This window comes from Cnephaeus nilssonii, assembly GCF_951640355.1.
Source record: "Cnephaeus nilssonii genome assembly, chromosome: 5".
NCBI classification, from domain to species: domain Eukaryota; kingdom Metazoa; phylum Chordata; class Mammalia; order Chiroptera; family Vespertilionidae; genus Cnephaeus; species Cnephaeus nilssonii.
In genome coordinates this window covers 52,756,849-52,778,853 of record NC_137076.1, presented here as the reverse complement: position 1 = coordinate 52,778,853, position 22,005 = coordinate 52,756,849, and the positions used below count along the sequence as shown (strand labels likewise).

Below are 22,005 nucleotides of genomic sequence, written 5' to 3'. Positions count from 1 at the left end.
CAGATCCTCATCTCTGACCTCTGTGCAGGGCTTCACGTCACTTCTCTCCCATTGTAGGAGAGGGAAATTAGGGTTATAATTTAAGCTTGCTCTTGATTTGAAATGGAAAATTAGATTTCTTTCTTTTGCATTTCAACAAGTGCGTGAAGAAGATAATGCCGTACCAAAGGACTCGGTTCTTAAGCATCAGAATTATGAAAAGATAGAAATGGTCCCACCCTCCCACCCTCCCGACACAGAGAAATCCAGGAAAGAACTCACACAAAGCCCACCTTATCTAAGGCAGCCAGGAGGTGTTCTTCTTGGGAACAAACGTGGAGGGGGAGGGAGAATCAGGTCTCAAAGTTGGTGTGAATCTTTTATTCTTTCCCTGCACTATCCTAAGAGAACATTAACAATTTATCAGCAACAAATGCCCTACAGGTTTGTCTTGAAGTAGTCATAAGAAAACCAAAAAAGCAAGGGAAACAGAAAAGAAGTTAATAGTTGGTTTATTTTACCTTCTTGATGTAGTTTTCTCTTGCCCTACACTGACTTTCTTAAAGGGCCCACCCTCCCCTGTTTTTGTATCTGAACTGCATGTCAGATGAGAGAGAGAAAGAATAACTCCGGCAGGATACTCCTCTTCATATCTTGCCCTGTGATTGTCCAGCGCCAGGTGATGGGTGGGTTTGGGATAACAGAGAAAGACCACCAGAAAGACTGGGATGATTGAATTTGTTGGGGCAGACACGTTTGTGTCATCTCAGTCTTCCATTGTGCTGAGGTGTTTCCGTCACTTATAGAAAATAAGCCAGGAGTGAAATTTGTCTTTTATCATCAGAACTTGCCTTTGTTATAGTTTTGGTGTCTAGGAGAATTGGCCTGTGTTTCAAACTCCACCCCCAAGCGATACATGTAACCCATGAGGCAGACTGAATTGGGGGTGAGGATGGCAGGCATTGGATGCCACCTTCTTATAATGGTCCTCAGGTACTTCATTCTAGAGAAGCTGCTGGCTGAGACTCTGGCTCATAAATCATTTCCCCTCTACTGCTGGGTGGAAGGTCAGTCTCATCAGAACTCAATAGTACTGTCTTATTAATCAAGAAGAGAAATTAGGGGGAAGCCTGGGAAAGCATTACTTTTTTCCCCAAAGGATCACTTGACTAGGTTGCCTTAATTCAAGAACATGGCCTAAGTTGGGCTCTGTATTTTCAATGCAATGCTTTTCACTATTAAAGAAAAATTTCCTCTGCCGCTCACGTCCTGTCAGATTAATCTAACCACCTTGCTAATGAAGGCATCCCGACATGGGCTGTGACAACAGGGTGTTTTTATTAGTTCCAGGGCTGCCGATTTCCTTCTTGACACATTTATTGATTACCCTTTGAGTACCTGCTGGTACACCAGGTGCTCTGAGAATTCACACCGTAGGTCAGAGAGAGTCATTTCTGCAGTAACTTTGCAATCTGAAAGTAGGGGTAAATGCATTAAGAAAACTAGGAAAGGGAGCCGGTTGGTTTAATAGAATTTCAAAATAGGAAAGAAGGAAGTTGAGTTTTTGGGGGGTGGGAGTGGGGCGGCAGCATTTCTTCATCAACACTTCTTAACATGGGAGCAGGCTAACTTTATTTTATTTTTACTGATAACTAAATTGTATTGGATCTTTCCTGTGCTCCACATAGAGTGCTATATTCCTTATATAGATTGTTTCATTTATAGACGGCAGGTTTGCTTTCTTTTTCAGTTACAGTTTACATTCGGGTTCACTTTACATTATAGCAGGCTGCGTCTCTTTGACCATGAGGAATGCTTTCTGGTAGGAGAGACACACTGAGCTGTCTTGCCAAAGGAAGCTGTGGAGTCCTGTGTGAGCTTAGAAGAAGAGTTAATGCGTATTTGTATCTTGGCTACCCGGCATCAGACCTCCCTTCCCTTCTGAGCCTGCCTCCTCAGCCTTCCGGTGGAGTGTCCTTACAATAAATACATGTTCCACTTCGGTTGGATCTGTTCTCATAAGATTGTGTGGCCCCAACGAGCGGAATGAAGGAAGGACATGCTGAGAATGTCTTTAATGACATGGTTGGTGTTGCAAACTGATCAGTGATGTGCCTGTTGTTTTTATGTTTCTTCACATGACAACTAAGAGGTTCGAATCAAAAGGGAAGACCTTTTCTGGAACAAACAGGAAAGGGACGGATCAAGTGATCTTTGGAATACTCTTCAGCTCTTTGCTTTTGAAGGGAAATGCCTCAGAATTTCTCTGTTAAGTCTGACCTCAGAGCCATAGGATGAAATATCTTCTTTATGAGATTTTTGGAGTGTTTCTATTGGATGGGTTCAAATATAATGGATGATATATTGATTTTTACTCTGATAAGTTATATTACAATGAAGTAATAGGGTACAATTATATACACCTAGGGATAGAGAGGGAGGCTTTAGAGTAGCCATTGGCTGACTCCTCCCGGGACAGGTGAATGATAGACAACAGGAGAGAATATTGATGTTATGGGGGCAGGGGCCGAAATCAGTTGCAGCAAGGGCCCATCAGACATAGATAGGGGCGTTGTTGTTGGTGGTGGCAGCTTTATTTCTGCTCCCAGATACTGGTCAGCTTGCCCATTAGAACTAGGTTTTAATTAGCTACCACTGACAATTACAGACAAAATAATATTGTAGAGAGTTCCAGTGTCCTCCCTCTAACTCTGTCCTGTACTAGGACACACTTACTTTTGCGGTCTGTCCTAGTCCATCCCTTGTGACCACCTCACCCTTTCTGATTCTGCAAAACGCCTGGGAGGGAATTGGGCAGCGACGTGGAAGTAGTGGAGGTAGGTCTTTTTCTACACGGGCTGTTGTACTCCCCACCCCCACCCCCACCCCCAAATATGCAGACAGGCACATTTTGTTCTCTGATCACCAGATCCCCCCCTGCCCCACACACTTCAGGGTCCTTTCTTGCCATGATTCAGCTTATTTTAAGGTGGAGGCCCCAAATCAGAAAATAATGGCTTCCTCATTCCTGAGTCCTCTCTACGTGCTGAGATTTATGCACATTAACTGCAATCCTCTCCATTCTTTTAAAGATAGTGAATTATCTCCATTTTTCAGAGGAGGAAATCAGCTCGAAGAGATTAAGTAACATGACACAAGTTAGGATTTGAACTTGGGTCTGTGTAGCCCCAAAGCCTGTACTCTTTCCAAAAACCACAAAACCTCATTTTTCTACTCAGTGCTGGCAACCGTGTTCTCTGCGAGGCTCACATCACTCCTAACTCCGGGCACAGACCTCACAGAGGCGCAGGTCTGCGTTAGAGTTTCCCAATGCTTTCGGCCTCTGCTTACACCAGCAAAGCACCCAGAATGGTATTTGTTCACCTTTCCTCCCAGGCCCTGTGCAGAACATCGCATGTGCTTCATGCTTCTTACCCAGGGCCGTTCCTGATGCGTTCCCATTGCCAGCAAGAGCAGGCAGCGGGGAACCCCCAAAAGTGCCGCATCCATAACAGTCGGTATCATTCATGACAATGTCATCTATACACTGAGAACCCAGTGGGGAATGTAAAAGAGATTAACCAAACCCCAAATAACCGATGTGTACTTGGGAGAGGAGTCCATTCACACACCTCACTTTTGGGCCAGTTCGAGGGCATGGCGGTGTGCGTCTGGGGAGTGGTGCTCAGCAAGGAAGCCTCTGGGCCTGGGAGGTGCCCCCATTGCCCAGGCAGGAGTGATGCTGCCCCCGCCCCCCCAGAGTGCCTCTGCACTGCCAGGCTGCCACGCCCCCCACGGGCCCCACCTCTGCCGTCCCTACGGCAGGGGGTGAGGTGTTTCACCACCGCAGGGTCTGGAAGAACTCTGAAAAGCCATTTGTTTACTGCATCCCCTTCCCCTGGGAAAGTACAAGCTAATGGTATTTCATTAATCTGTTAGTGGACATTTAATTATTATATTTAATGCATTACAGATACATTGAAGAAATTCTGGGGAAGAAGGGCAGAGACTGGCTTTATTGTAAATATCTTTTCCTTAAAATATGTTGAAGTCCTTGTAGCCATTGTGTTAATTTCCTCCTTCCTCAGATATTTTAGGAATAAATAGCCAAACTCACCAACTTTGGAAGTCACCTCCACTTACCTCCCCAGCCTCCCTCTGGGGGGAGTCCTGTCACTGAAGTGTGTGGCCTCGGGGTCCCCGATCAGCAGAAGGGAGCTGTGAGTGGGCAAGGCAGGAGGGAGCCTGGATTATCAACTGCAGACTCTTTCAGACTTGGAATAATTGAACGTTTTCTGTTCTGAGTTTCTGGCTGAGGTGCTGCTCGCTGAGAACCAGGGTGTCTGCCTTCCCTTTTGTACTTGAATGTTCTTCGAGCTTTGTGACTTGGAGGGAAGAAGCTGGCTGGGAAGAGCCCGTTCAGCTGCTGCCCTTGGCTGCACTCCGGTGGCCATGCCTCCTGCCTGTCAGCTTGTCTCTCTCTGGTAGCAGCCAGCAGGGTCAGCCTGTGTTCCCCGTAAAGACCACTTCATGCTTGGCTCCTGCCGTCCAGCCTCATCATCCCTGTCCCCACTGCTGGTTTCCGTGGGCTGCATTCACCTCGTCTCCTTCCCTAACTCTCCAGTTGGGACCGCTGAGGCTGTGGGCTTACAGGTGACCCAGCTGAACCCTTGGTTTGCTAGTTTTCTCCCCTTAATCAAAGGAAATGCCAAACAAGTGTGGCTTCTAACTTGGCGAGGGTGCAATAGTCAGCTGACCCCACTGCCTGCCACCTGCCTGAGCAACAGAAGGTAGGACCCACCTGTTTGTTCCAATGTGCTCGCTCTCTCTCTCTCTCTCTCTCTCTCACACACACACACACACACACACACACACACACACACACACACACACACACCAGTTAGCAGGTGGGAATTTTATTTTTCAGGACACATATAAACCTGCCATTACAGGGAGGATTCTGGTGCTAATTTAGATGCAAATGGAATTTCCCAACGCGAGCTGATTACAGAAAGGTCGGAATGTCTATATGCTCAATTTCACTCCTACGCTGTGCATTAAGTTAATGTGCTGCTGCCGCGTGGGCAGGATGGCAGGCTGAGCTCTGGCCTCCTGTTTGAGAGAGTTTATAACAGTGTCAACTCCTCCCTTCCCACCCACCCCCCTTTTAAAAGACAGCACTCTTTATTTTCTCCATATGTGAGAAGCTTGAAATTTTAATTTAAGAAATGTACTGTTGGAACTCCGAGGCTAAGATAAAAAGGAGTAAATTTACTGTGAATCACCTGTCATCCTGCGCAGAGAACTGATCTCAGTTATGCACGTGACCAGACCACACCGGGTCACAGCCTGGGTTGTAGGAAACTGGTGCTGAGAACTGGCGGGTGAGAGGGTGGCAGAAAGGACTGTGAATTGGCTTGGTTACTGCAGTGCTTCTTCAGTATTTTTCAGATGTTTTGACTGTAATGCACAGCCAGAAATTTATCTTATACGTTTGTGTGTGTGTGTGTGTGTGTGTGTGTGTGTGTTTTACTGACTGTATAACAAGGCACATACATATATAATATATTGTACTACATATAGTTTCAATAAAATATGTATACCAAATTAAACAGACAGTGCTTTTACTACATGCAATGTACTCTAATATTTTCCATTTGAATCTGATCTAACCCATTAGTGAACCAATACATTGATTTCACTACCCACTTTTGAGTCTCAAACTAGTTTGAAAAACACCAGTTTAAGGGATTGGTGGATCAGGTAAGGGCTAGTGAAGGGTGGAAAGGGGGGTGAAGAAAGAGATTTAGTTCAAAGCATAGACTAAACTGGACTTAAGAACAGTAAAATTAAGTTCCCAAATCAAGGCTCCTTTCTACAACATGGGCTGAATAGTAAGCAATAAGAGTACCACTGTGAGTAATGCTGCCATGAATATAGACATGCAGAGATCTTTTCAAATTAGTGTTTCTGCTTCATTCAGATAAGTACCTACTGGTAGAATTTCTGGGGTGTATGGTAGTTCTATTTTTGATTTTCGAGGAACTTCATACTATTTTCCATAGTGGTTGTACCAACTTACATTCCCACCAACAGTGCATGCGGTTCCCTTTTCTCCACAGCCTCTCCAACACTCTTTCTTGTCTTTTTGATAATAGCCAATCTAATATGTGTTAGGTAATTTCATTGTGTGTTTTTAATTTACATTTCCCCGATAATTAGTAATGTTGAACATCTTTTGAAGTGCCTGTTGGCCATTTGCATGTCTTCTTTGGGAAAATGTCTTATTTAGATCCTTTGCCCATTTTAAAATCGCATTTCATTTGTTTGTTTGTTTGTTTTTGCTGTGAGTTGAGTTCTTTATATATTTTGAACATTAACCCCTTATCAGATATATGATTTGCATACACATTCAGTAGGTTACCTTCTTATTTTGTTGATGGTTTCCTTTGCTTTGCAGAAGGTTTTAGTTTGATGTAGTCTCATTTGTTTATTTTTGCTTTTGTTACCTTTGATTTAGAGTCAGATCCAAAAAATCATTACCAAGACCTATGGCAAGGAGCCTACTGCCTGTGTTTTCTTCTGGGAATTTTATGGTGTCAAGTCTGACACTCAAGTCTTTAATACATTTTTGAGTTAATTTTTGTGTGTGGTGTATTAAGAGAGTGGTTTGGTTTCATTCTGTTGTATGTATCTGTCTAGTTTTCTCACCACTGTTTATCAAAAAGACTGTCCTTTCTCCAATTTTGTATATTCTTGGCTCCTTTGTCATAAATTAATTATCTATATATGTATGGATTTATTTATGGGCTCTCTACTCTGTTCCATTGATCAATGTGTCTGTTTTTATGCCAATACTATAGTTTTTGATTACTATAGCTTTGTAGTATAGTTTAAAATCATGGAATGTGATACCTTCCACTTTGTTCTTCTTTCTCAAGATTGCTTTGGCTATTCAGGGTGTTTGTGATTCTATACAAATTTTAGAGTTATTTGTTCTAGTTCTATGAAGAATGCCATTGGAATATTGATAGGGATTCCATTGAGTCTGTAGATTGCTTTGGGTAGTATGGACATTACTTACAATAACCTAAGTGTCCATTGATAAGTGAATGGATAAAAAAGATGTGGTATCTATACTAATAAAAGGGTAATATGCTAATTAGACTGGGAGATTTTCTGGAAGACCTTCCTGGATGTCCTTCTGGACAAAGCCTTGGTGGTGGGGCTGAGGCAGAGGCGATTAGGGGCAATCAGGCCAGGAGGGGAGGGCAGTGGGGTGGTCAGGCTGGCGGGGGGGGGGGGAGGGCAGTTGGGGGCAAGAAGGCTGGCAGGGGGGGCAGTTGGGGGCGAGCAGGGTGACAGCCAGAGTGGTTAGGAGCAATCAGGCAGGCAGGCGAGTGCTTAGGAGCCAGTGGTCCTGGATTGCGAGCGGGATGTCCCACAGAGATCAGGCCTAAACCAGAAGTCGGACATCCCCCAAGGGGTCCCAGATTGGAGAGGGTGCAGGCCAGGCTGAGGGACACCCCCCCCCCAGTCCCCGTGCACGAATTTCATGCACCGGGCCACTGGTATATATATAAAAAGAAGAAAATCTTACCATTTGCAATAATGTGGATAGAACTTGATGATATTATGCTAAGTGAAATAAGGGAAATAAGTCAGACAGACAAATACCATATGATTTCACTTATATGTAGAATCTAAAAACCAAAACACGTATGAACAAAACAACAAAATTCATAGATACAGAGAGCAGATTAGTGAGTGTCAGAAGGGAAGGGAATTAGGGGGTGGGTGACATAAGTTAAGGGGTTCAATTGTGTGGTGATGGATGGTAACTAGACTTATTGTGGCAATCACTATAATGTATATAAAGATCAAATTATTATGTTGTGCACCTCAAACTAATATAATGTTATATACCAATTTGACCTCAACAAGAAAAAAAAAGAGTACCTAAGCAGATATACTATTTTGGTTTACAGTTGTACTTACCTTGTCAAGAATAATTATTTGTTTGTAGGAATGAGTTTTCCTTAGGTAATTATAGTCATTCTGTTCTACCTTTAGTAAGAAATAACATTTCTAAGCTATACGGTGGTAAAATAGAACCTCATTTATTATTTCTTCTAGAATTTCTATGTAGATTTGTAGCTACCTGCAATTCTTTATAAATTGATATTGACAGTCAGCAGGTCTTACTATCAACAGCTGCTTATCTTTTGTAATTGGACCATAAAGCAGAGGCTGCTTCCTGTTTGGCTAATGCTCCCTCTTTGGGGCATTAGTGGAAGCTTCCGGTTTACTTTCTGCACAGCAGGGCTGCTTTCTCCTGGTTTATTGTTACCTTTCAAGTGATCACACTTAGGCTCTGGTCTCATCCTTGCGAAGGGGGTTGCCTATTTGGTGGATTAGAGGAAGATTCTGAAAAGTAAGATAATGGTCCAGGAGAAGATTTTCTGGGATAAAAGGCTTCTAAGGGCTCTGACAATATGGAGGAGAAAAGAAATGGAAAGAGAAGGAACCAGATTTTCCTGGTTCGGGTATTAGTTTAAGGTGAGTGTGACCTCGATTTATAACGAGTGTGCGATTTGATGCTCAGTAGAATTGGGTCCTTAATATTTATACCACGTTATGTAAGTGCTGTCCTTCCAAGTGCTTTCTTAAATCCTCTTAACTTATAAATGACAGCTTTGATTTATTAAAAAAAAATCTTTCATTTACTGGTATCCAGCCGAAGATAGTAAACAATAGATGCTTAGCGCCCTCCTCCCATGGCAGCCCTCAAGACTGAGACTTATATTCTGGAGAGTTGATTGCTGTGCTTTTGAGCTTATTAAGGTCGTGTGTAACTGAGGGGTCGGGGGCACGCTGATGCTGCGTTGTTGGTGCCAAGGCAGCGCCCGGAGTTCTGCATGAAGGTCCGCTCAGTAGGGAAGATGAAACTACACGCCCATTTGGAGGGATCAGTGCTACTTTTTTTCTAGTGATCAAAATGTTAGGGAGTTGGACTTTCGCCTAAATGATTTGGGATTCAATTTCTGCAGAAGGACCCCGAGCTTGCCATAGTGGAAAGGGTGTGAGCTCATGAAACTACCTGTTAGGTATTGTGGGTCATTCCCCTCCGCGGCGTCCTATCCCCCCCCCCCCCCCCCCCCCCCCCGCCGCCCCCAGCTACTTGGTGACATCTGTTATTTTATGTCTTCATTATAAATGCCCCCTCTCTCTGGGGCCTTCAGGACACATACAGAGAAGAGAGAAGAATTAAAAATGAAGCTCAGCTCTGGTCAACGTGAATCACTGGGTCCTTGGGGGATGTCATTTATGCAGGAGGTATTTATTAAGTGCTGCGTAGGTGCTAGATCAGTACATCGCATTGGAGTAATAAGGAAAAAGACAGCCTGTGTCCCGGCACAGGACTAAGTGCCAGGAGCCAGTAACTACAGAATACTGGGAGACACAGGATAGAAGCAGCTTGTTTCAGAAGCTGGGGCAGCCCACGAGAAGCACTCTTCTCAAGGTAATTTATTCCCTAAGCGGTTGATGCTTACATTTCCTTTGCTATATTTGGGCCACAGAGAGCCCTTTGAAGTGGCTCCCATGACACAGTGGCTCTCACAACATTAGTGCTGAGCTGGTGGGGGAAGGGTGTCTGCCCTCTGAGGCCCTTCTCAGACCACCCAGGGCACTGCTGGTGAGTTGTCAATGGGTTCTGAGAGAGCGGGTTGACATGCAGTGTGCAGGCATGCCTTGCTCAGCAAAAAAGAAAACAGGCACAACTGACTTGGCAACCTCTTACCCACCTGGACTCGTTGACCTAGAATATACCTAAGAACCAAGAAATTCGTGGAAGTAATTGAAGCCATAATGCACAGATGTGTCCGCACAAGGCCCCTCTACACTTATACAAGCGGATTTGGAGATCTAGTTCCTAAACTGCGTTGTGGGTTTTGAAAGCAGAAAATTACAAGGGGAAGGAGAAATGTACATAAAAGGAATGGCCCAGTGACAGTATGATAAAGTGACAGTTACCCCTTCCAAAGGGAGAAATAAAGAAGATGGAAAACTGAAAAGGAGAAGATGTAATCCCGCTGAAAGTGTCGTCGGCCATTTCCTGAGTCATCAGGCAGCGGAGATGGCCAGGAGTTCTAGGGCATGGGGTTGCAGTCGGCAGCTTTGAAGTTTCCCTAGTGATTTTCCTGCGCCCCTGTTTGCGTATTTCTGCACTACAGACCATAGGGCGATTGATGTCCCCCGTTCAGCAAGAGATGTGATATGCTGCTTTTAGGAAGACAAATGTATGCTAGCTCTTAACATATTCCCAGTCACAATGATAATGTTAATTTCTTGATGCTTTAAGCAGCACATCCTCGGCTCTTTGAAAAACTTGACTCTTTAGAGCATTCTGTTTCCTGAAAGATTGGAATTTTACTGCCTGGGGAAGATCACACCACGTAGAAAATACTAATTTGTATTACAAAAAAAGCCACCGTTACTTTATAAGCCGTAAACTCTTATAGCAGATTATAAGTAACACTTTATGCATATTATGCAGTGACTTGCAACTTTCCAGAAACGTATCTGAATATCCGCATCCCTTTGTGTCTTCCCCTCTCGTTTGCCATTTGTTAGCATATTATTTTGTATGTTAGGTCATATGTATAATCCATCTTCCCGGCCGAAAATATCTTCTTAATGTTTTCAGCTCCTAATACATAGCAGGTCTCAACAAATACTCATTGAATGACTAATAATGAAACAAGTTATGCTGAGCTATCTAATTACTCCTTTGCTGACCATGTAAATACTTTCCATTATCTTTTTCCCCTCTGAGATTACATACTGAAATCTTTATGGTGTGTGAACTGCATTTGCTGATTAGAGTTGTCTGAACATTGAACAGCTTCTTTATGCCTTTGCTTTTCCCTTACTGAACTAAAGGGAGGAAGCAGCATGAGGTGTTGTAGAGTGTGAATGGGTTACGGGCTTCAGATGAAGCTCTGAGGTGTGTTCTTGTGGCAGGAGTGTTCTTGCCTTGATGGGGTCACTGCGGTGAGGCATGTATCATAGTGTCGAGAGGATGCTCACCTGTGCTCATGCTGTCGTTGGTCCCAGGTGACTGTGGAGGAGGTCATGACCACAACCGCCTACTTGGACCTTTTTCTGCGTAGCATCTCCGAGCCAGCGCTACTTGAGATCTTCCTCCGTTTTATCCTGTTGCACCGGCACGAGAATGTTCACATCCTAGACACTCTCACCAGTCGAATCAACACCCCATTTCGGGTAAGATTTCAGGAGAGTTCGTTTTGGAAGAAGATTATGAATATTCTTTTTTTTCCTCCCCCCACCCCCACCATTTTTTTTTTCTTGCAGCCATTACCTTTTCTACTTTGGAAACAGATAATGCATTTTGCTCTTAGGAGTCCTTTTGACAGGGCGGTGGCACTTACTGCCTTTCATAGGACATGTTTCTCAGTTTGTCTGGGTTGGCACTTTCTTCTGTGGAACTAGCAGAATGTGCTTCGGAGGAGGCACGATGCAGCAGAACATATGGGTGTGAGTACAGGCAAAGCCAAAGAACCCGAGTGTAGCAAGTCTGGATGTTAGAGATGATATTTCTGTCCTCCAGTATTTTGAAATGGAAGTCTGGGCAGTTGTGAATTTAGGAAGCCATTCTTCAGTTTGAAGTTCTGATCAACTTGGAAAATCCTCTTATACTATTACTATCACCCTTTGCAACCCCCCTCCTCCACCAAAGGCTATCTCTATTTAATTACAATTATTGTTTTAAAAGTAAAAGAATAATAACTCAATGGATTATTGAGTCTGCAACACATACATACATATATAATATGTATAATAATAATAATAATAGCACAAAAGGGGAAAGGATAGAGCTACATAGGAGTAATATTTCTCTATTCCACAGGAGCTAATTTAATATAAATCTGAAGTAAAGTCTGATAAGTTAAGATGTATATGGTAAGGCCGAGAGAAACCACTAATAAAATAACTTTAAAAATATAGTGAACCCTGGCTGGTATGGCTCGGCTAGCTGGAGCATTTTTTCATATGCCGAAAGGGTGCAGGTTTGATTACAGTCAGGGGACATACCTCGGTTGCCTGTTCAATTCCAGTCGGCGTGAATACAAGAGGCAAGTTATCAATGTTTCTCTCTGTCTCTCTGTCTCTGTCTCTGTCTCTCTCTCTTCCGCTCTCTCTAAAAATCAATGAACATGTCCTTGGGTGAAGATATATATATATGAAAATTATTAAAGGAATAAAAATGTAATACTAGGGAAAAATATTCACTTAATGCAAAACAAGACAGTAAAAGAGGAATAGGAGAATAAAAAATCATAAGACATATAGAAAACAAAAAGTAAAACAGCAGACAGAAGTCCAATTATAACAATATTATTAAATGTGAATAGGTTCAAAACTTAATCAAAAGGCAGAGATGGTCAGACTGGATAAGAAAAGAAGAGCCAACCATATGCCATCTACAAGAGATACACTTTAGATTCAATGATACCAATAGATTGAAAGTTAAATTTCTAAACCTGAACTGAACCAAATAATTGATAATACACAAAGAATAACCTTTAGAAAGAACAAGTTAAGTTTATGGGACAATATACTTACTCTAAAGATAAAAGCTTAAATAGCTACTATAGTTTATCAAACTGCACAGTGTTGGTCAAAGTGTATAAATTTCCAGCTTTAAGATGAATAAATTCTTGGGATCTAATATACAGCATGGTGGTTATAGTTAACAATACTAGATTATATACAGTATTACCATAGTAACCCTTCAAATCAATGTCTAGGGTGCACAGCACTGTGTACTTGTCTTTTTTTAAATTTCTTTATTGATTAAGATATTACATATGTGTCCTTATCCCCCTGTACTTGTCTTTTTATCATTAAGTTGTAAGAGTAAACAGAGAATGTGTATTCAGACTGTCTGTTCTCCTATAGCAGTTGTAGGCAAACCGCAGCTCACGAGCCACACGAGGCTCTTTGGCCCCTTGAGTGTGGCTCGGCGTTAGAACCACTTCTTCAAAATAGACTCACCGAGGCCGAAAACCGACTTCAGCGCATGGGCCACGAAGTTTCAATCACACTGTACGTGCACGCCCGCACGTGGTATTTTGTGGAAGAGCCACACTCAAGGGGCCGAAGAGCCGCATGTGGCTCATGAGCCGCAGTTTGCCGACCACTGTCCTATAGTATTCGATTAGAAAGCCTAAACCTGGAATTAGGCCATGATGCAGAATTATCCTCCTACAAAATACCTATTTGCTCCTATTTCTAATCTGTAAAGATCCAGATAAACCTGCCCCTATAACTCTCCAATGCATGCTTCCTGTACAAAGAAGGAGAGCCTGAATTCCAATTACTTACCTGGCCTGATAGAATGATAAGCGCTTACTCCCAAAGGGGCATGACGGTTTTATAATATACCTTTGGGTTTCTTTCCAGTTTGGTTGTGTAGCTTTCCTTTATGGAAATCAGAGAGTGAGAGAAGTCTTATTTCTTTGTGTATGTGTGTTTTTTTAATGAACTTCTTAGGAAAGTGTATTATCACACCCTCAACACAACTGAAAATGGAACGGAGGAGAAGGTTTGCCCCAAAGCCACGAGGAGCTGCGGCTCAGGGCTGAGAATTCGAGAGGGAAGTTTGGTCAGAGCATATGCAGTTTCCTGTTAGCCAGGCCTTGCAGATAATGAATGTCATATCTGAAAATAACTTAGGCAAACAGGTGACAAGCAGCATCTTTATGTGGGTCTTAAACAGGTGGCACTGTGAGGGGGGCATTTTGTAGGGGGGCAATTCTGCATAATGGTGTAATTCCAGGCATAGTCTTTCTAATAGAGCCCTACAGAACCGATAGCCTGAATACCCGTAATGCACATTCTCTGTGGCAGCAGCATGTTTCATCAAAACTGCTGAATAAAAGAGGCCATTTTATTTTGTAATTCTGATTTATTTGCCATCTGTGGAGAGTGGAGCCGTCCTTCCAATATCTGAAATAGAACGTGTTTATTGTTCCCCAGCTCTGTGTGGTGTCCCTGGCATTATTTAGGACTCTCATCGGTTTACACTGTGAGGACGTGATGTTACAACTAGTTTTGAGGTGAGTGGCCATCTTTTGTTCCCTTTAAAGAAAAACTCACTCTGTACTCTTGCTATTATATATTTCTTTGGTAACATAAGCTAAATAGGGGCTGTGCGTCGAAGAAAGGAAATCATCAAGACCAGTCAATTTAATTTCTGCATTATTTCCCAAGGTTAATTTTAGTTTTATTGTTAAAAGTTTTCAGGGGGCCAAATACATTATGTTACAAATATGCTCCTGCAAAGGAAAGGTAGGATGTTTGGAAATTTTCAGAATTATTATAAAAGCTTTTCTGAGGCGTGGCTGAATGTCTTTTTCATAAACAAGGGGACCTGTGTTATTTGGAGGAAAAAAACAAACTTTTCTAAATATGAAATGCTGTTGATATATAGTTCCTGTGACTATTGCTTTGGTAATGGTACAAATACAATGTGCACTCTAACCTGTATGTGTGTTTCAATTAAATTCAGTAAATATTTAATGAGTACTTTCTGTGTACAGTTCAGAAGGGAGTAAGGTGTGGAGCAGATGAGTTGGAAGGACTTACTTATGTACAAGGTAGAAAAGGTGTGTCCTTCAGGGGCACCAGTGGGAAGGGTTTCATCAAGTGGCTGGTATTTGATGCCAGGTGTTGGGAGTCAGAGTGGACTACTATTAAGACAACATTAATTTGGTCATTTGGCAAGGGCACTCAGGAACCCCGACTCCTGTCTTGGCCCAGGTCTGCCTCTCCTTCTGGGGTCCCCGAGGGCAGCAGCTGCTTCTGTAAAGGAAGAAAGGGAGGGTTGCTGGGGTCTGCGCTCCATACTCCCCTCTGGTGGTTCGGAAAAGCCACCAGGTCCTGGGCATGTCCTCCACCTCCCCGCTCCTTACTGGGTTTCCCCACCCTTCCTGTGAGCCATCTCTGGGAATAGGGTGGAAGAAGCCAGAGCAGAGGGAGAGGAGGAGATGTGGACTGCCCGGGCCCCCTTGTGGTCTTTGATACAATGTAGGTAGAATGGGAGATGGCATTCCAAGTGCATGTACCAGCATTTCCAAAGAGGTAGTTCTTTGGAAAAGGAGGAGGATGGGAGTGTCATCATGGGGACAGCAGCATGGCATCGCTCCAGAGCTAGTTAGAAACGCACATTCTTGGCTTTCTCCCAGAGGGGCTGGCTCCGCCAATTGGGGGTGGGCATGTTTTACAAACTCTCCAGGGTATTCTGATGGCTGGCTAACCACTGGCTGAAGGAGCAGTGCCGTGTAGCTGTAGCACCTGCAAAAGCGAATGATAAAAAACAGGCAGGAAGGTTGGTGGTGGCATCGTGGTGGAGGCCTTCAGAGTTATCCCGTTATGGGAGAATATCACCTATTCATTTTCTATGTTTAAAAAGAGTTTTGGACTTTTTAGTGGTTTAGATCAGGTCATCAACAACCACTCTTGAGGCATTAGCAAAGAACAAATCCTATCAGGAGTGAATGCCCGGGGTCATCTGGGTAGGTAGGGCATTAGTTATCTGTCCCAGAAGGATTACTTAGCTCCCCATCAAATCTCTACCGATATGACAGAATGCATTAGCAACACTGGCTGAAATCTGTCAGAGCAGCTTGTTAAAGCCTTTTCTATTCCCCAAAACTAGACTTTGCCTCCAACAAGGGTAAAGCCTGATTATATTTAAATGTTAAACTCTCCAATACTGCTTCTCTGAGGCATGAAAAGCAGGAGTCTCTTTTAGTGTACCTGGATGCCTGGCCCCGCCCTGGAGGGGCGGAGCTTCCCCATACTGGGCCACCTGGCCAGCTGAGCCAGGCGGTGGAAGCTGGCTGTCTGCTTTTACAAGGTGGCCTCTCCTCACCTTTTGTCTGCTTCTAAAGTGGTGTTTGCTAAAAACTGTCCTTAGAGATGATATTAGTTAAGGATTTTCGTTGTTGTTGTTGTTGAAACGCAGATCTGTACCTTATGACGGTGAAGAATTAATTAGCTCATGGTGGAAATATGTACATGCTCAAGTCAGGACTAGTTATTTCCTGGGTAAGGAATTACTAGAAGAGTGTATGAATAGAATAATGGAAAAAATCCCAACAAAGCCATCCTAGGCTTCCTTCTTTGTTTCTTTGATGATGACAATGATGATGATGATGAAGAAGAAGGTCGCCTTTTATTGAATGCTTTATTTCTAATTCTGCTGCACTGCCTGGGGGAATCCATGAGAAGAGCGAATAGAGGACTTACACAGAAGTCGGGCATGTAGGAGGGACCTGGGCAACCTCTACTTCCTGGTCTCTGCCCTCTCTGCCCTCTGAACTACTGATTCCCCCCACATTTAAAATTATTTATAATTGTGGAACATGCACATAACCATTCCCCGCCTAACTATTAGGAAGTGTACTGTTCAATGGTACTAAGTACATTCACATCGTTGTGCAACTATCACCACCATCCATCTCAGAACTGTTTTCACCTTGCAAAAGTAACACTGTAATTATTAAACAATAACTCCCCATTTCTCCCTCCCCCTAGCCCCTGGCAACCACTGTTCTACTTTCTGACTCTCTAAATTTGACTACTCTAGGTACCTCATATAAGTGGAATCAATAGTGTTTGCCTTTTTGTACCTGACTTATGTCACTTAGCATACAAGTGTCTTTAAGGTTCATCCATGTTGTACCATGTCCATTTTTTTTCCTTTTTAAGGCTGAATACGATTCTATGGTTTATACCATATTTTTAATTCATCCATCTGTTGATGGGCACTGTGGATTACTTCCAGTTTTTGGCTACTGTGAGTAATGCTACTATGGGTATACAAACATCTCTTTAAGACCCTGTTAGCAATTCTTTAGATATATGCCTAGAAGTGGAATTGCTAGATTATATGGTAATTCTACTTTAATTTTTTTTATGGTTTTCCATAACAGCTGCACCATTTTACATGCCTACCAACATATGGATTTCTCCATATCCTCACCAACATATGTTATTTTCTTTTAAGAAAATAGATAGTTTTAATCAAACAAAAATGACAAGCAGATTTGAGAAAGAACCACCTAGAACTCTTAGAAACAAAAACTGTAATTATTAAAATGAAGAAAGCTGAGTGTTTGGGATAAATAGCATTTAAGATACAGATTAAGAGAGACTTAATGAACTAGAAGATAGATTGAGGAAGGTATTAAGTTTGCAGCAGAAAGAGATATAAAGAGATAAAAAATATGAAAACAAGGCTATGAACAGTGGAGGCAAGAATCCAGCTGGGGCCCCAGAGTGGGAGTGAACTGCTGATTTGACCAGACCTGTTCTGGTTTTGGAATTTGCTGCCTCATAAGGTTTTTAGAAGGATCAACTGTGGTGATATCTGTGAAAATGTGTTGAAATGCTATAAGGTATTGCACAAATTTAAGGAAGTGGAATTTTCTAGAAAATGCATTTTAAACTAATGAAAACAATGTCTCTTCTGATTTAGAATCTATACCAAAAGCAAGAATAATGAAAAGTCCTTATTCTGTTATTCATTTGAACTTTATCTTAAGGGACATAAAATATAGGTTTGTAATCCATCCTTTTGTTGTTGCCATTGCTGTCACTCAAGTGTACACGATGAATTTGTAGATCTGGGAGGCAGTAGAGCAGTGAAGATTATGTGAATCCTTTTAATGGAGTTATTTGTTATGTGATAAATAAATAATAACTAGACATTGATTTCGTTGTAACCCAAATACTCTTAAATATTGACATCTCAAAGTGATAATCCAATTGCAACTAATATCCTTCTTTCAGTTAGCAAAATATCAGAAAAGTACATTGAAATAAGATACTCCCCAAAGAGAGGCTATTTTAGTGAGCAGAAAACCAAGGAGAAATTATCCATCTCCATGGATGTGATATGTGATAGGCCAAGGGCAGGCAGAAATGCTGAGGAGCAGTGAAGGGAGAGATCACCCCCAGGTTCCTGGCGCTTCCCAGTTTAGGCAGAATTTAACTGCTTAATCTTCCGGATGCCATTGATGAATGTTCTGGGTAGGGTGTTTTTTTTTTCAGAAGTGCTGGTCCATTGTCAGCTTTACGAACTGCATTGCCTGTTGTGTTCAGATAGAGGCTGTTTTGTTCAAAGAGCAGCTGTGTGTGCACTTCAGGAACATTTCCATCTAGCACAAGAGTTAAGTGTCTGGAGGAGGGTTTGGGGGGAATGCCAGCCAGCCTAGGGTGGGACAAATAGGAGAAATGTGGCCATACTATCTTTGAAAATAGAAGGATAGTTTTTGAAATTCGTTAACGTTGCTTTCTAAATGTTTGTCTAGTGATCTGTTATTCAGGTCATCGTCATCATCCCACAAGAAGCACCTTGTTTACGTCATTGTACTGCACTGTTTTGTTTGTTTTTATTGTCGATGGAGCAATAGGCAATATGTGTGCTTTGATATTAACTGGTTGTCATTGAATTGTTTCAGAAGTGATGATGACTTGTTTTAATGAGTGATACCCAGGAAAAGAGAAAATAGACAAGGGGTGTAGAGAGTCGGGGAAAAAATGAAAAGAGGGAGGACAGTATGGACAATATATATTTTTCCTGCTATGTTGTGGAATGGCTTTGAGTAATCTGGACTCCTAAAATCAGATATTTATTATTTTGTGATTATATTTATGACTTTCTGAATTTAAATAAGACTCCTAAACAAAATAAGTAGAGTAAAAATGAAAAGATAGTCTGATGAGAAATACTTATACTAAATTCCTCAGTGACTTTTCTGCTACCGACAGCCACTTCATTTTGATATTTGACATTTGTTCTGTTTCTTTCTTTTTTAAAATTTAAGTATAGTTGGCATACAATACTATATTAGTTTCAGGTGTATAACATAGCGATTCAACATTTTATATCTTATGATGTGATCACCACACTAGTAACCATCTGTCACTGTTCAAAGTTACTCACTATTATTGATTGTCTTCCCCTTCACCTTGTCACTCATGTCTACAATGCTTTCCCCTCTGGCAGCCATCAGTTTGTTCTGTGTTTCTATGAGTTTGTTATGTTTGGTTTATTTGTTTGTTTTGACTTTAAAAAAAATTCAAGTATAAGTGAGATCCTATGGTATTTGTCTTTCTCTGTCTGACTTAACTTCGCTTAGCACAATACCCTCTAGATCCATCCATGTTATTACAAATGACAGGATATCATTCTTTTTTATGCCTAAGTAATATTCCATTGTGAATATGTGCCACATCTTCTTTATTCATTCACTAGAGGCCTGATGCATGAAATTCGTGCACAGGGGGGAGGTGTCCCTCAGCCCAGCCTGCACCCTCTCCAATCTGGGACCCCTCAAGGGATGTCTAACTGCCCGTTTAGGCCTGATCCTGGTAATCCGGGACTGCTGGCTCCCAACCGCTCGCCTGCCTGCCTGCCTGCCTGCCTGATTGCCCCTAATCGCTTCTGCCTGTCAGCCTGATCACCCCCCAACTCCCCTGCCAGCCTGATCAACACCTAACTGCTCCCCTGCCAGCCTGGTTGCCCCCAACTGCCCTCCCCTGCTGTCCCGGTCACCCATAACTGCCCTCCCTTGCCAGCCATGTCACCCCCAACTGCCCTCCCCTGCTGGCCCGATTGCCCCTAACTTCCCTCCCTTGCTAGCCTGGTCGCCCCTAACTGCCTTCCCCTGCAGGCCTGGTCCCCCCCAACTGCCCTCTCCTGCAGGCCTTGTCCCTCCCAACTGCCCTCCCCTGCAGGCCTGGTCCCTCCCAACTGCCCTCCCCTACCAGCCATCTTGTGGTGGCCATCTTGTGTCCACATGGGGGCAGCCATCTTTGACCACATGGAGGCAGCCATCTTGTGTGTTGGAGTGACAGTCAATTTGCATATCACCTCTTTATTATATAGGATTTATCAATGGATACCTAGGTTGCTTTCCTAACTTGGCTATTGTAAATAATGCTATAGTGAACATTAATTTTTGTTTGTTTTGTTTTTAAAAAATCTTTTTGTTGTTTTAAAAAAATCTTTCTCTATAAATGATGGAAAGGCAGAGGGTCAGTGTACAGTTTTCCTGCCCTTCCCTCTAGAATAAGCCTTTGTTATAAAGACACAGTAGAAGTACTGCATTAACTGTAAGGGGGTTATTCATTTGAACTGATTCTCACACTTGTTGTAGACTCTCCTTCAACCTACAGAGGATCTTCCTTTATTTAATTTACTCAGAAGAAAATTCTTTATTTCTACTGAATGCATGTGTTTGCAAAGTTATAAATTCCCAATACCTCTTTATTCTAATATAATTTCAAGCTACACACTGGTAATATTTGATAAGTAGCTTTATTAGGTTTGATCCAGTGTACCATTTTTAAAAAATATTTCAAACAAAGAGTAGAAATCCATGTATATCAACTTAAATAATGAAATATGCTTGGTTTGAACACGCTTTCTTTCCCCACAATGTGTTCTAAGGGTGTCAGAAACAATTACTCAGATTTTCTTGTCTCCACAGTCATGATGATACTAGGATGCTTTTGATCACCAACCAAAAGTGTTTTGTGTGAAATGGGGCCCTCAGGGAGTCTTTGGCCACCGAATTTTCTCATAGTCACTCAGGAGAATATGGGAGAAGACCTGTACTATGCAGCAATTCCACTGTCTCCAGTGCCCACTAGGAGGCAGACTTCCTGGAATTATATTTCAGAATTATCGAAAGAGGTCCTTTGCTGTGAGAGCACATTGTATTGAGGAGGCAAACACCAAGATAACATACTAAATACTACTTCTTTAGTAGAAGTCTGTGAGCATGGTGAAGGGAGAAGCTCTGTCTTGGAGTAGGTAGCCTGGAAGCCTTCCTGGAAAAGGTGACACTGAACCTGGACTTTGTAGGACGACAAGGCATTTGTCAGGCAGGGAGAGCACCTTTTGGGTGAAGGTCACAGTGGGTGCAGAGGCACAGAGGCAAAGAGGAATAGGATAGCAGCTCCATTAAGAGATGAGGAAGTTTGTGCAACTTAAATTGTGAAGGCCCTCACATGCTCTGCACAGGGGGTTGTTCTGTCAGAAGAAAGAATCCCTTGACAAATTTTAAGCAAGAGAGTGAACCCTGCGGGCTGGTGGGATAGATGGATTGAGAGTGGGGAGAGGATAGGTCATTATTCCTGATTATGGCTTTGGGGGTGCTGGTTGGGAACAGACATTGCGGAGACTGAATGCCGCCCTCTTTGTCATTCCAGGTACCTGATCCCTTGCAACCACATGATGCTGAGTCAGAGGTGGGCTGTGAAGGAGAGAGACTGCTACTCGGTGTCTGCGGCCAAGCTGCTCGCCCTGACCCCAGTCTGCTGCTCCAGCGGGATCACCCTGACGCTTGGGAACCAAGAGAGGGATTATATCCTCTGGTCAAAGTGTACGCACGATAGTTCAGGTAGGAACTTGCTGGTGATGATCTTTAAACAAAAGGATGCCTGATTCCGTCTCTCCTAGGAATATGGGTCTCTTTGAGAAGATGGAGAATAAGACAGTGAGCTCCATGTCTTTTATGAATGTTTCGTTGGAGGTCCTTTTCTGCACTGTAAGGAGTTATGACACTTTGTAATTAGTGTTCATTTTCATGCCCAGCTGTCACCGATTCCGTGCACCCAGACTTTTATTTTAACTAGGATTTCTAGTGTCGCCCTCAGAATCCAAATGTGAAGGAAGACACATACCACTATGTCTTCTAAAACAAAATAGGGGCGAGGGATGTGGAGATGGAAGAACTAAGATAGAATTAGCTCTTATTTTAATTTCTGAAATGGCCCATTTGTGGACGCTTGCCTGTCAATAACGTATCACCATAAAACTCGAAATTTGTGATACGTCTCATAAAACTCAAAATTTGTGATACATCAACAGTATCTGAGTCATTTGATTGACCTACAGGGGTGATGTGCTGTTTGCCAGCTGTA

General features: G+C 42.7%; 1 protein-coding gene across 6 annotated transcripts in view; it reads left to right on the top strand.

The window, feature by feature from the left end:
• FHIP1A (FHF complex subunit HOOK interacting protein 1A) overlaps nucleotides 1–22,005 on the top strand; it is a 215,329-nt gene that overhangs the window by 170,947 nt on the left and 22,377 nt on the right. For all 6 annotated transcript variants that reach the window (XM_079770882.1, XM_079770881.1, XM_079770883.1 and 3 more), the window contains 3 exons: nucleotides 11,098–11,265; nucleotides 14,044–14,123; nucleotides 21,292–21,482. In XM_079770882.1, the coding sequence (XP_079627008.1) occupies nucleotides 11,098–11,265; nucleotides 14,044–14,123; nucleotides 21,292–21,482 (439 nt within the window). The remainder of the gene's footprint in view (nucleotides 1–11,097; nucleotides 11,266–14,043; nucleotides 14,124–21,291; nucleotides 21,483–22,005) is intronic.